General features: G+C 40.4%; 1 protein-coding gene across 2 annotated transcripts in view; it reads left to right on the forward strand.

The window, feature by feature from the left end:
* DLGAP1 (DLG associated protein 1) overlaps positions 1-14,452 on the forward strand; it is a 139,372-nt gene that overhangs the window by 32,132 nt on the left and 92,788 nt on the right. For both annotated transcript variants that reach the window (XM_058830822.1, XM_058830823.1), the window contains exon 3: positions 12,896-13,073. In XM_058830822.1, the coding sequence (XP_058686805.1) occupies positions 12,896-13,073 (178 nt within the window). The remainder of the gene's footprint in view (positions 1-12,895; positions 13,074-14,452) is intronic.

Consider the following 14,452-nt stretch of genomic DNA (forward strand, 5'->3'; position numbering starts at 1 on the left):
AATTGACATTTTAGGCATTAAACTTTTCAGTAGGTTACTGAAGTTTTATTAGGCTGGAGTGCTTTTCAAGCAGTTCTGTCGTACTGCAGCAAAACCACTGACTTGGGATGATATCAAATCCATACCAATCACCATCCGTAGTCAATAATGGTTTTAATCAGAAAACATACTTCTTCTCAAGTACCTTTTGACCATCTGTAGTGGTTTAGATTTGGCAATTTGAGGTTCCCAGCCAATGCACCAAGTAATGCGGTGGGTTTTAGCACTGGCTAAAATCACCAGGGTACTTACTCATTTCTTGCTATGAGATATGGATTAGGAGAAGAGCAACACAGGCTTAAAACTTAAAAGGTATAAAGAAATGTTATTAACAGGACTACAAGAATAAGAAGCATCAGAATAAGACTTCCAGAACAGCTTTTCCTCCCCGTGCCAAATTTTTTCCTTTCCCAAATGACCACATAGAGACAAAACCTGGCATGTTAAAGCAGTACTAGCTATTCAGTAGTCTTTCATCAGTTCTTGTAGGGAGAGGATTTTGCTCTTGTAATACCATGGAGACTTCTCCACAAGAAACAGTTTTCTCTTGGCTTTTCATTTTCACATATAGCAGCCGCCCAGGCAAAAAGTTCTGTATTGTGAAATTCCTTCCATTTCACAGCCCTCCTAGAGGTGTGTCCATGGGCCATGAACTCATGGGGTATTATCTTAAGGATGAGCTGTTCAGAGGCAAAGGTTTTCTTCATCTGTCTCTGTGATCATCTCTGGGAACAGAGGTTGTCTTCTTCTCTCCCTGGGGACAGAGGATCTTCATCAGCTCTCATCTCTCTCTCTCTGTTCAAGCGTCTCATGGGATCACAGCTACTCCAGCATCTGCTTGGCTTTCATCATTGGATGCCTCTGCTCAGATCTACAGTTTGAATACTTCATCCCCCCATACTCTTTTTCATGAATTAAATAAGATATTTCAGTATATCACTGTCCATCTCCATGGCCCTACCAAAAGAATATTTCAGCCCATTCTGCATCTCCTCATCCTCCTTCTATCTGGGGCTTGACTCTTTTCTTTACTGACCTTGGCGTTTTCATGTGTCTTTCTGCGTGTCGTCACTGTGTCCTTTTCTCTCCCTGGGCAGAGGAACAAGGTCTGCAGGTCTCAGCTGTGTAGTGAGAGGGTCAATATCTCACCCAGTGCCACGGCAGTCCCAGTGTTGGATTTCAGGCCGCGCTGGGCCCCTCCCTCTGCCGGCAGCCGCTGGGAGGGGTGGGCAGTGCTGCCTCGGCCTGGAGCTGTGTGTGCAGGCCGGGGCAGGGCTGGTTTAGTGTCGGTGAGGTGTCAGCAGCCATGGCCCGGCCCAGCCTGGGACTGGGGTCCCACAGCCTCCATCCCCTGCCCAGGAGCCGCTGGGGTTCGGCCCAGCCTCCCCCAGGCCGCACAGGCCATGAGGAAACAGGGCCGGCCTCATCAGAGCTCTGCTACCTTTCGAGGCCAGAAGCAAAGAGAAAGAGCTCCCGGGCTTGTGGTTTTTAAAATGTGGAATTCACAGAGGTGGATCTAATTTCTCAATGGTGCAAAATGTTGTCAGTTCTCAGAACTGGCCAGCTATTGGCCTGTCTCAGGCACAGAGGAAGCTCACAGCTGCTTCTCTCAAAGAAATCACTAAAGTGGGTAGTTTCTTAACTTTTTGCCAAATGTCAACCAATGTGAAACCACCACACCACTCCAAACATCCTTGAGTCTTGATTAACCAGGTATTCTGCTTTATATACAGTATCAGCCTCTGGGGCTGAAGATCACTATTTCAGTTGTTCTGTGACCTTAGCTTCCCATAATACAATAAAAATTTGGTGCTGCTATTAATTTCCATCAAAGAAGCTCAGTTATGTTTGCTGACTTTAGTTCAGCATCACAAAGCCACCTACAGCTACAGAGATGCTGTAGGGAAGTCTTAACACACCTGTCTTCTGAGACTGAGGGTTTATATGACTTCTCCTCCAGGTCACACACCAAATTTCAGTTCACACTGAAATCTGAACCCATGAACCACCATCAATTTCCTGTAATGTTCTTTTAAATGTCAGTAGATTATATTTATCCAGAAGAATCTAGAGGGGGTTTGGGGGGCTGGTTTTTTGTTGTGTTGAGGTTTTTTTTCTGTTACAGTGTTTTAATCAAAAGCTTAGATATCCAAGTATTTTAATCTTCTGAGCAGGACCAAAGGCCATCTTCAGCTTCACCATGTATCCTTCATCATAATACACCATGTGTATTATGTTCTGAGAAGAAAAGGGATTGTTTTCTTAACTCATTCACCAAGTGTTTGTTTTGTAGTTTAGATGGGATAGAGAGCATACTATAAATCAGTAAGGAACTAGCTTTATCCCTTTCAATACAAACACAGACATCTGTACTTTTTTAATCTTTTTTTTTGTTTGTTTTATTTTTTCATTGGAAAAGAGAGGTGTACTAATTCAGTAAACCATATATTTTAATTCCAAGTATAGAAATTAAATTCAAACAAATATTTGGAAATACATAAGAATGCCTACTGTTACAGGTCAAGAAGCCACACGACTTCCTCAGGAGTTAAGGCTTTCTTCCTTTAAAATGAGCTGCACAACCCTTTTGAAGTTCCACAACTGTGAAGGGCATCCACTCTCTGGAAGTATTTTTTACATTCTCATTGCCTCCATCTACTTGACAATGACAGTGTGGTGAATGGCATTACAACTGGTTGTCCATTCCTTTAACAACAGACCCAAATAAACGTTTCAGGATATTTCTGGTTCAGGGGATTAAAAAACACCTATTTTAAAGATTTGCAAAAAAAAAAAAGCAAAAAAAAAACAAAAACAAACTTTCAGTCCCAGGCAGGATTTTGCATTATTATGCAGATCTGTTAAGATATTTATTTCTTAGTTTATCTCATGCTCAAAAATAAAATTTGGTCTACTTCATCAGGATTTATTCTGTACAAGTTTGGCCCAACAACAGCCTATAACACAGGAAGCGTATGTTTGGGTATTTTTATAAGGAAGCAAAAAAAATCTAAAAACATGTGTTAAGCATAATTTCACATCTTTTCAACAAACTTCTGTTTATCAGAAGATTTTCAAAATGGATATCGACTTCAGACGTCCACCTTGAGATATTTTGTGCTTTGGCCCTCCTTATATGAGCATTGGCAACACAACTTGCCCAGAGCACTATATATACCTGAAATAACAGGTTATCACCTTTCATTGTATCTCATTGCAGCAAACAGGTCCTTTTGTAATTACTGAAGAACAAAACTGGAAATACTTTGTAATAGAGAAAGGGAATATTAAAATATAGCTAGGGGTTTGGAATTAGCTGGGTTTGTTTTGAGGAATTTCTTTTGATGTAAAAGCATCTGAAGGGAAAGCGATAGCTTCTCCTTTTTCTCTGAGGAATAGCTGTGGTAAAGTTACATGGAGAGAAATTCTCCCTGCTCCTGGGGTATTGCTTTTACTTTATGAGATCAGTAAGAAAAGAGAAAATCCCCCGGAGCAGCAGACTGCTGCCCAGATGATCAGTAAAGAATTTTCCAGAAACCCTACTGCATACCATCATGTTTTATATTACTTGCAATCCGGACATTACTTTAAATAAAAACATAGATTAAAAGTTACTATTTCTAACTTCTTTGGTATGACAGGGGAAAATTGCAGGGTTTTATCTTAGTCAGTTTCCCCAAAACTCTGCTTTTTTTATCAGGTGGAGACAGCTGCAACTCATATCTGAGCTCCAATCTGTACTTACCAGACACATCTCGAAAAAAATGGCTGTAGAGTTATCCAGGAGCTCATTGCTCTGTCTTATCACACCCCAACCCCAACCCCTGTGCCTCAGGAGCAGCTGGACTGTATTTCAAGTCACCATCTTCCAGGTGTCTGCAGAGAAAGAAAATGTATTGAGTGAGAATTACTTGCTAAAATAGAGAATACTGAAGTAGCCACTTAGTAAGAGGGTATACATGATCTTTCAAAATGACCCCATCAAGACACGAGAGGAAAGAAAATCCATGGTCATCACCAGCACATATTAAACTCCAGGTCAATAATTTGCAAGTGTTATCAAGAAATAATGTGTGTCCACAATGGGTGAGATACAGAATTTGCTAGGTAGTATGCTTTGCCTTGCGTTGAATCTTACAGCCTCAAATTTTCATTTGGACATAGGACTGTTACTCAGAGAAGTAAGAAGGTGAGCTCAGGCCCTTAGCTTAGTTGGATTTGGAGTTTTTGCCTTCTTCCTTCTGGCAGAGTTACTAGCCTACCCTCCTCACTGCTGTAAAATGTGCTTGCTTTTCAGTTTCTCCAGTCATTTGTCTTGTGTTGAACATCTGTACAGATGGTGTTGAATCTGCTGCTTTTGCTTTTTGGGTTTTTTCTTTTCCCCTTTACTAGGTAACCAAAAGTTTTGAAATGGCAGAATACTGAATAGGAAGTGAAAAATTGCTGCATATGTAAAACACATTTTTTGGAAAATGCAGGTGGCTCTTTATGTATGTGAAGGTTTTGGAGTAATGTTGTTGACTTGCAAAATTAAGATATTTCCCTAATCTCACTGGGAGCTGTTTATGCAGATCTAATCTGGATGTTTGGCAATGTCTTTCTGAAGGAGGTGACTCAAATGCAAATATGTGACAGGGCTTTCAGGCACATGGCCGTGCCGTGTGTGGGTGATCATTGCCTGGTTACATAGTCCAGGAGGACCTGAGGAATTGACGACACTGAAAGCTTAAAATGGATTGCAGATTTTCGGAAAAAAAAATTTGCTCTTTAAATAAATATTGCAGTGACATTCACCAGAGCAAATACTTTCTTAGTATTTACCTAGAAAACATTATTTGTAGATAAATCCTGCCCAATATTGTAACTCGGAGTAGCATGGGAGGGCCTTCCAGTTACGGGAAGTCTGCCCAAAAGATGCCTTTTAGTGCGCTGGAGATCCATCCTCCCACTCCCAGGAGCAAGCCAGAGCTCCTGCATAAATCGTGGTGCTAAGCAGGCAGAGCTGGTTGTGCTGCCAGCTCAGCACACAGCCAGGTGATGTTCCTGAAAAGTAACTGCTTTCCTCTTGTGGTTTGGCAGAGAGCTGTAACCCTTTGGTGTTCCCACTGGCAGAATTAATCAAACTTTTAACATATGAATGGGGGAGACCTGAAAATTTAGCTAAGCAGATGAGTTCCGAGCTGGTGGAGGCTATGATTTTACAAGAACTGCAACAGGGAATATCTTCTTTATATTCTTTAGGCCATCCAGTACCTAAAGGGAATCTACAAGAGAGCTGGAGAGGCACTTTTTACCAGGGCATGTTGTGATAGGACAAGGGGGAATGCTTGAATTCCAAAAATAAGAATTTCATCTGAGCAGACTGCAGATGACTTTTGGGTCTTACTAGTGAGGAGAGGTGTGCTGAAATAAGCAAGAATGGCAAGTGATGTGGAATCAAGTGGATAAGCCTGGCCTTGATGAGGAGAGCTGAAGGAGTGGCTTCTGCAGGAAGGAGGGTATAACTTTTGAGGTGGCAGAGTTCATCAAAGCAATGGTGGAGGTCTTCATTCTCACCCCAGCAAGGTACAAAGGGCTCCAGGCAAGGGTGTGAGTATGGCTGACCTGCTCAGGCCCTCAGACAATCTGCATTCTCCACCCGTTATTCTGATGCAAGATCTTTTCCAACTTGGGTAAATATATTTCTCTGTCCTGAGCAGCTGCTAGTTCCTGGGATCATTAGTGCCAACACAAAAGACAGTTGTGCTGAAAAAGGCAAGAGCCTTTTTCATGCATTTATTTTGTCTAGGCTCAGACAAATTGCCTCCAGCAAGGACCTCCAAAAACCCCTTTGAACATGTATCTAGTAAGATTGGCAGTAGGGGGACATTAAAGCTTACAGCTTTCCTCAGAGGGTCTTCTGAGAGGAGAACCATTCTTCTCAAGTTGGCTACTCTCACAATGTTACATCTTACCCTGCTTCTTGTGACAAGATAGGGTGGATTTGTCTTCTAGTGTAAATAAAAACTGGTTTTACACAGAAGCAGCTTACCCTGGCATCACTGGGTTGAGCTGGTTCATCTGGGTGGAACTGTTTCTACCTTTCAGAATCTCTTTTCACTCTCCTGGGTGGAAGAGTGCTCACAACTATTCCCACGCACACACACACACACATGGCAATCAGAATCAGCATGGAGACCAGATTTCTGATTAAAGAGAATTGTATAATATCTGTCTGCATCATCTTCCATCTGCTTTTCTTGCCAACTTGATTGCATATGTGCCACTTTCGTGCTGTGTTCTATTCTTTCACCATGTCTAGAAAGCAAGAAGAAAATACAGTATGTCAAAGACAAGGGAAATGTTCCTTAAAAACATTAGCCTGTGGTATTTTTTGGTTGTACAAAGCACCTGAGAGGACCTTTGAGATAAAAGGGAAGATTTTTTTTAATGTATATATGAATTTTTATTCAGTAGTCACCTTCGTTTGCAAATAGTTTAATAATTAAATATTGATCACGAAATAAATTCATACAATCTCAATACCTCGACATCCCAAAAAGACAAAAAAGTCACCACAGCTTCTGTGTCCTTTGAGAGGAAAGCAGGATTGTAACAAAATCATAAAGTGGTTCTATGGTTGATTCTGAAGCTGGCAGTAGTCAGATGTGGAGGGTTTTAAAAGGGACTGGGCTTTTTAGAAACATTTTCTACCATAAAACATTGATTCAATTCCTGCTGCCCTCAAACAAACAGAAGCTCTCTGGCAGGACATCCTGTGCTCACTCAAAAACTGCACAACAGCTGGAGATAAAGATGCATAACACCAAATTGTGGGGACTTTTAGATTGTTGGGTTTTTTTCCTTTTTAAGTTCTTTCTTCTATTTCCCAGGAGAATCTGAAAAATCAGACAGAGACAAAAACACCATACTGCAATTTCCACCTCTTCTCAGCATGGGAAAAACTCTGTGTCACAGGCATGTCCATGCAGTTTTGTGGTATGTGTTGGCTGGTCGATGTAGCAAGAACAATTTTTGATCTGGTAGTAGAAGCAAAAGGAAGAAATGCCATTTTTCTGTTGATGACATTGTCTTGCTCTTCAGCAGATAAGCTTTTTCTGGATATCTCCAAGTTTTAGAAATTTTTTCGTCACACTTGGCCCTTTAGCAGGGTCTGGACTCAAAGAGAGGTTTTATTGGGATTTTTTTTTTTTTTAGCTTCAAGGCAGGAAGTCCCCATGCGGAGGTTCATTTGTGTATAAACAAGAGCACAAAAGGAGATCTTCAAACCCAGAAAAATCTGGGGTGCGGAGGGCAAATGCTAAAAGCTGTTTATGGGCTGCCCTTGTCTTCATCAGTGACATGACAGCTCCCTGTTCACTGCACCAAAAAAGCAGCAGCAGAACATAGGTGCCAACATAGAAAAATTACCCCAGCCTGGTTGACCCATGTCATGACCAGCATCAGACAGATGCACATCAGTAAATTGTTCTCTACATATTCCTCTCTGGTGTCCTTCAGTGTTCACCCTGTTCACTACACTGGATTATTCTACCTTCTAGCAACACTAAAATGCAAATAAAGTTAAGCAGAGAAATGTATGTTGGATGTGGCCACCAGCCACACCAGAGATGGGACATTCAGCAGAGGATAATTTATCCCCGTGGAACCAAGCTGTCAATTGTAGTCAACAAAACTGAGAACTGAGATACTTAACAGTAGTAAGTTGAGGTTTATTTTGAGGTTTATTTTTTCTTGGTTTCATGTTGCATGTGGTTTATTTTTGAGGTCTTCTTTGTTTGAAGGCAGATTTTAGCACATGCCTCTGCTGGCTTACAGAAGCATTCAGGACATGTTTCTGGACTTTCACTTTACTCTGCTTTGTCATTTTCTGTTGGCAGAGCACAGCACCCATCTGGCACAACACTGTACTTTGTGCTATGATTCTGACTGCTGAAGTTGCAGAAAACAGTACAGTCTCAGGACTAGTTTTTTTATATTGTGTCTGGCCTAAAGGGAAAAAAAAATCAGCCATCATAAGGCTTGGTTTTCCCTTTCTTCATTCAGAAATGAAATGTAATAAAGTGCTTTTTATAAAGAGCACCTATATGACAGAGAGCATTGTGCACTCCTAAATTGAAAGGAAATATTTGAAACTAAAATTGCCTGCTCATGTAAATCCCAGTTGTCTATCTTCTCTTTGTCATTTGAAAGACATTTTCAAGGCACAGGAACTCTTCCAAGAATATATTCAAAGGTATTTCACAGTTAATTGCTAACACTGCATTTTCCACCCTTTGGTAGAGAATCACAGAATCATAGAGTGTTAAGGGCTTGGATTGGACCTCAAAGATCATCTATCCCCCTCTGCCACTGCCATGGGCAGGGACACCTCCCACTAGACTAGGTTGTTCAGGGCCTTATCCAAATAGGTTTTGAACACTGCCAGGGTTGGGGTACCCATAACCTCCCTGGGCAACCTGTTGCAGTGTCTAACCACCCTTAAAGTGAAGAATTTCTTCCTAATACCTAACCTAATTTTTCTTTTTTTTCAGTAGCTTTTACTCCTTGTCCTTTCACTACAGTTCCTGATGAAGGGTCCCTCTCTGGCTTCCCTATAGCCTCCAGAGCAAATCAATTGAGCTCCTCTCACAAATGCCTACACCAACCAACTCCTTACTCTATAATAACCAAACAAATGAGGGACCAGAATGTGTTTTCATCTGAATTAAACCATGTAAATAATGTTAATATTCTGTAAATACAAACACATCTCTAACAGCAAGTTAAAAGTATTTCTCGACATGCATGTTGCAACAGTGGTAGGGTTATTAGAAGTGCACATTTTAAATATTTTGATCTCTCTATTTGGATAAAAACAGGAGAATAGGCTTCAGTGTGTTTGAAATATACAGAGCGGAAATATCACTGCAGTATGCAAAGATTTCCTTTATACACCTATCTGATCTTCTGGTTCAGATGCTTCAGTAGAATATGTTTTCTAGTTAAATGAACATTCTCCTCCCTCTCAGAGCTTCTTATGGAATTTCTGTAGCATTTTGGCCTCTTTGGTGGGGTACCTTGATCTTCTCTGAGGCACAGTATGGGTCAGAGGCACTTGCCTTCCTCTAGCCAGGGGAGTATTTATTTACCTGCTTGGACTCAGCAGACTCCATTTGCACTCACCTCAGCTCAGGGCTGGCTCCTTCTCTTGTCAGTCCCCTTGGGGAACCCACAATGGCAATCAGCAGAGCAGCAGAAACACAGAGCCCTCATCTCCTCCTGGTGTCTCTCGCTGTGGTTCTTAGGAGGCACATCCAATAGTGCTGCACCTCCCACCTTGAGTGGTATGTGTGGTGCTGCTGTGGCTGTGCTCCCATCCTCTGGGGTGAGGCCTGGGACAAGGGCAGAAGTGTGGGGGAAAAGTGTGATGCAGCCAGCATGAGGACCTGGCACTTGTGAATGCAGCACAGAAATGATGAAGCATGCTTGAGGAGCTTCTTTAAGAACCTAAATAATTCACATCTCACTTCTGCCAATTAATACATCCAATGCAGTGAGTGGAGCCAAAAGACCATTTTGGATTGGCCAAAGAGCTGTCCCAAAGTCTCAGTCCCTGGCATGTTGCACTTATTGTGGAAATTGCAATGGTACAAATAGAAATTTAGGTAATGCAGGATAAAAGATGGACTTGAACCCTTAAGGAAGAAAAAGGTCATTTCATTTACACATTACTAGTAATAGTAACCCCAAGAAAATTAACTATACTTTCAGATCTTGCATATCATACATAGTCAGATTTATTCCTAAGTGGCATATTATCAAAATTTCCAGTGGCATTTCTGCTGTTCATTAAACTTTACTGTAGGACATAGTGACAGTTTATTACACAGCTATAAAAGCAGCAGTAATCATCATAAATGCAAACCTTCAATGTTTCTTTCTATATGTTTAAATCCTTTTTATTTTCCTTTCTTCCCCCACCATTACATCTAGTGAAACAGAGATTGTAGCAATCAATAAGCAAGGAGCCACCTCCTTCAACAGCAGCCAATCACCTCCTCTGGTTTATACAGGAGATGGGAGGTGAGCGCAGATTAAGATAGGAAGCCCCCTGTAAAATACGATTCTGGATTTGTGTCAAACTGGTCAGTAAAACTGCCTAGTGAGGAACAAAAAAAAAACCAAAACAAAAAAAAAAAAAAAAAGGCAGCTGTGCTGAGAACCCACATCTGAAAAAAATAGGGGAACATCTACTTTTATGAGGAAAAAAGCAGAGTTTCAAGCAGAGTTGGGAAAATAATATGCAACACTAATGCATACAGAAAATTAATTTTTATACTCTTTGTGGTGGTTTTCCATGACACGTCCATGAGTATCTTACATGCTCTTTGCTCTGGCTGCCACAGCAAAATCCTTGTGCTGTGGATACTTGCATCTAGTTATATTGGTTCCACTCTTTAAAGGGCACATGCCTCAGCACTTGGAGATTTCTGTCTGTCAGTATCTGTGCATTGAATCTTGTGATGTGCTGCAGTCTTCTTGCAAGCTCAGCTAATCAGTGGGCAGCAACAAGCCACAGGTCACGTATTTGATTAACTGGCAGCTAATCAAGCTTTTTTGAATTTTGCATGTCACATACTGGCAGCAAACTGTTCACATCATAATCATAAAATACATTTTGAACCAATCTAGGAAATGCATTTCAGGTGATGCTGATCAGTTTGCAGATCTGCAGTGTGGTGAAGTAGCTCACATGCGTCAGAAAAATTATGTTTGTTGAATTATTCATTCTATTTTTTTTTAATCTAGTAGTAGGCAATGCATTTTTTCCAAGAGTTACATGGTTACTGTTAGTTACCAAAATGCTGTAAACAAATATAGCCATTATGAACAGTTGACTTTTCACCACTTTTACTGACTTTTTTTTAGTTGTTTGGAGCACCACTAATTCTGATGTCTAAAAACCTTCAGATTTTGTCATGTGGAATCAAGTGGTGCAAGGAGTCAAAGAGTATGGAAATGGCTGCTGTATCGCACTGTACACACAGTGAAAATGGCAAGCAAAGGCTTTTTCTTCATCTTGTGACAGGAGTGTCAAGTAATTAACATAAGTTTATGTGTTTTTATTAGGCAGATAATTAGTAGTCAGAGAATATGGTATTGTAGAGACGGCCAAGATTTTATTACAGTATTGGACCATTCAGAAACAGACACAGTTTCTGAACTACTTAGGTGAGCGATCCATTGTGTAATGGAATCATCCTTCCAAAATGCATTGACAATTACCAGAACTGTGCATGCCACTGGGAAATTGCTGATGCTAATTACTGTCATTAGATACTTGAATACAAAATATCTGCAAATGCTTCAGGAATTAGATATAAAATGGATTCTCTTCTTTCAGGTCAGCTGTGCATGTATTTCTAAAGACTAGGAGACAAAGATTAAGCTTGGTTAATTAGGTTACAGATTTTTCTTTTGTATACCTGTAAACATCTCTGTGAGATTTACATTTTTAAATGGAAAATATAGTTAATATTTTAATTAGTGTGCTTTGTGATGCATGAAGAATATTTAAATATCCAAAAATATATCAAAGACACACCCTTTTGATACTTTATTCATTGATGAGTTCTTTCAAAAGACATATCCCCCAAATTAATTTTATTTCATACAAGTGTATTTCACATGCTTTTTGTGACTCACATCTTTATAGGATGCCTCAGATTGTGAAGACAGCATTTAGCCAGCACATTCAGAGGATAAAACATCTCACAGGTGGAGGATTGTTTCTAGCTGACTCTTAGCACATATGGCAGGAATACAGCAGAAGTACAAATTCCCTGGGAAATTGCTGGGGGATGGGGGTTGTTGTTTGGTTTTGATTACTTGTATGTCTCACCTGTCACTTGTATTGAAAAACTAGGCAAAGTCATTGCTTCAGAAGTACAACTGTGACTTTAAAAGTCACAACTCTGACTTTTAAACTTCTAATCTGACATCATTGATTAAAGCTACTTCACTAGCATACATTTTGTTAAGTCGTGGCTTAAGCCAGGTCTAAAATAAAATTTAAAGCATATCAAACCTTGTCAGGTAGCCTATGCTGTTGGGATGATTTCTCAGGTTAAGGCATACTGTGAGTGCACTTTGTATGATCTGCCTGCCCTATTGGCCTGTACACCCAAATGAAAGGATATGGAAAGCCCCATGAGAAACTGTCCCATTTCATGAGTACATACACAAGAACATGTCAGAGTCTCATCACTAGCAGCATTTTGAGATGTGGATGTTCAGTTGATAAATTTAGGATCATCCAGCTGATCGAACTATCAGACCTCTTTTTTCTTTACCTGCCTCCCCAGCTGGTTTTGATGGTTGCTGCATTCATCTCTGTAAGGCCACAGGGCACAGAGCAGTTCTGCTGCTCATATCAATGGCTCCTCTTGCTCTTTTAAAATCAACTCATGAGGTCGTTTCAGTGTTGTCACTTCAAAAGTCCCACATAGTGGGGGGGGGGGGGGGGGGTTGCTGGAGCTGGATGCTGTCATTTTCAGTACAGTGTAAAATCTTTCCATTCTGCTGTCAGTAAAGAAAATTAAAGTGATTTTGTTATGCTTAGACATGGTTTTACAAAAACTGAAAAGAAAATCTTTTCCATCCTTTTATCCTTTTCTCTTCCTTCCACCAAATAAAAGGGTGGGGTAATCCAAATAAAAGTACTGACATTGCCTTTATTATATAAATATACAAGGACTGTGTCATGACTTGAACAAGTCATCCTGTTCCAATGAAAAACATCTGGTTATTCTCATGGATTTGATGAAATATGTTTTTTCTTTCCTTTTCTTTTTTCCCCACCCGAAACTCCCAGGATATCCAGTGAACACTCGCCAAAGCTTCAGATCCGGAGCCACAGTTACCTGAGGGCAGTGAGCGAAGTCTCCATCAACAGGAGCCTGGACAGCCTGGACCCTGCAGGGCTGCTGACGTCCCCCAAGTTCCGCTCCCGCAACGAAAGCTACATGAGAGCCATGAGCACCATCAGCCAGGTGGGTGATGTGCACCTGGGGCAGGCTGGAGAGCAGGTGTCACGCTGGACATTGATTGCAATAGGAGAAACTGGATTTTGCTTTAAGTGGTGTCATAGCACTGTCATTAAACAGGGTTCTTAAGGATCTTGGGCTTAGAACCTCTGATCAAAAAATTTCGAATGCCTCAAAAAAAAGTTTATATGCTGAGTTGCTAAAGTAAAATTAGGCTGTTAATAGTTTGTATTCCATAATTTTATTAGAGATTTTAGTTTCTTTTTGCTATTTTATGCATTCTTTGCCTTGTGTACCTCCAAACTTTTCACCTAAATAGTAGAAATACTACAGTATATGTATTAAGTGCAAAAATCTGTCTGTATTTTTGCCCTGAAATCCTGTAAGAGATCTTCATGCTCCTAAACAAGAAGAAAAATTAAGTTCACTGTGACAGATTCAGTTTATGTGTTTCAATAGTATCAAATAGCCTGTCCTTCCACTCGGCATGCTTGTACAGTTGAGTTCATAGGGAACAGATCTGAAAGAAGTGCCAAAGTGCCAGTACACCACAGGGCAGAGGGCCAGTAGTTCATCTGCTACATCCTCTAGCTCCTTGGAGTGATTTTTGGCTTATTAGCTTAAGTGGACTATTTGGGTAAATCACTTGGATGAAAGAACTTCCTTACACTAGTCCAGAAGTGGAGCAGGCAGGATTTGTGGTGCCAGATATTGATCCCTTATGACTGGCATATCAAATCATTGCAATGTCAAAAAAATTGTGTGACATCAGTGACACCAGGACCAGCTGTGGCCATAACGAATACATGTGCCATTCAATGTGGAGCTGTAGTTTGCTTTTCTGCAGTACACTATATTTAGACACTTCAGAGTATTCACCTGTGTATTTTGTAGTGAGGCACTTTGCATAGGGCATGGGCTGATGCTCTGAAAGGAGGGTCAGGATGTCTCCAGGAGAAAAACAGCACAGAAATTCAGGTCTCAACTACATGAACATTAGGTCAGGTTACTTGTTTAGCTGCACACCTAACACACAAAGCTATCAGCCAAGGAGTTCTTTGCCAAGGTGGACAATTTTGTTTTGTTTTAAAAATGCATAAATTCAGAGATATTTTACTTGAGGATTGGATATTCTCTGCCATAGTAATATTATTCTTTCTGTTGTACTACCTACTACTCTTCCAAGCTTTTTAAAATAGTTTTCTTTTGAAAAAATATGTGGTTTACTCTCTGAGATTTTTTACATTCGTGTACAAATACTCCACAAACATTTTTCTTGGTAACATTAATCCTGGAAGAGAATTTCAAATATTTTTTTTTCTATCATCCTAATATACTCTTATCTTCTCCTGTTAACTTGGCCTTACACATGTTTGAAAACTAAC

The sequence above is a fragment of the Poecile atricapillus genome, chromosome 2 (genome assembly GCF_030490865.1).
Source record: "Poecile atricapillus isolate bPoeAtr1 chromosome 2, bPoeAtr1.hap1, whole genome shotgun sequence".
Taxonomy (NCBI): domain Eukaryota; kingdom Metazoa; phylum Chordata; class Aves; order Passeriformes; family Paridae; genus Poecile; species Poecile atricapillus.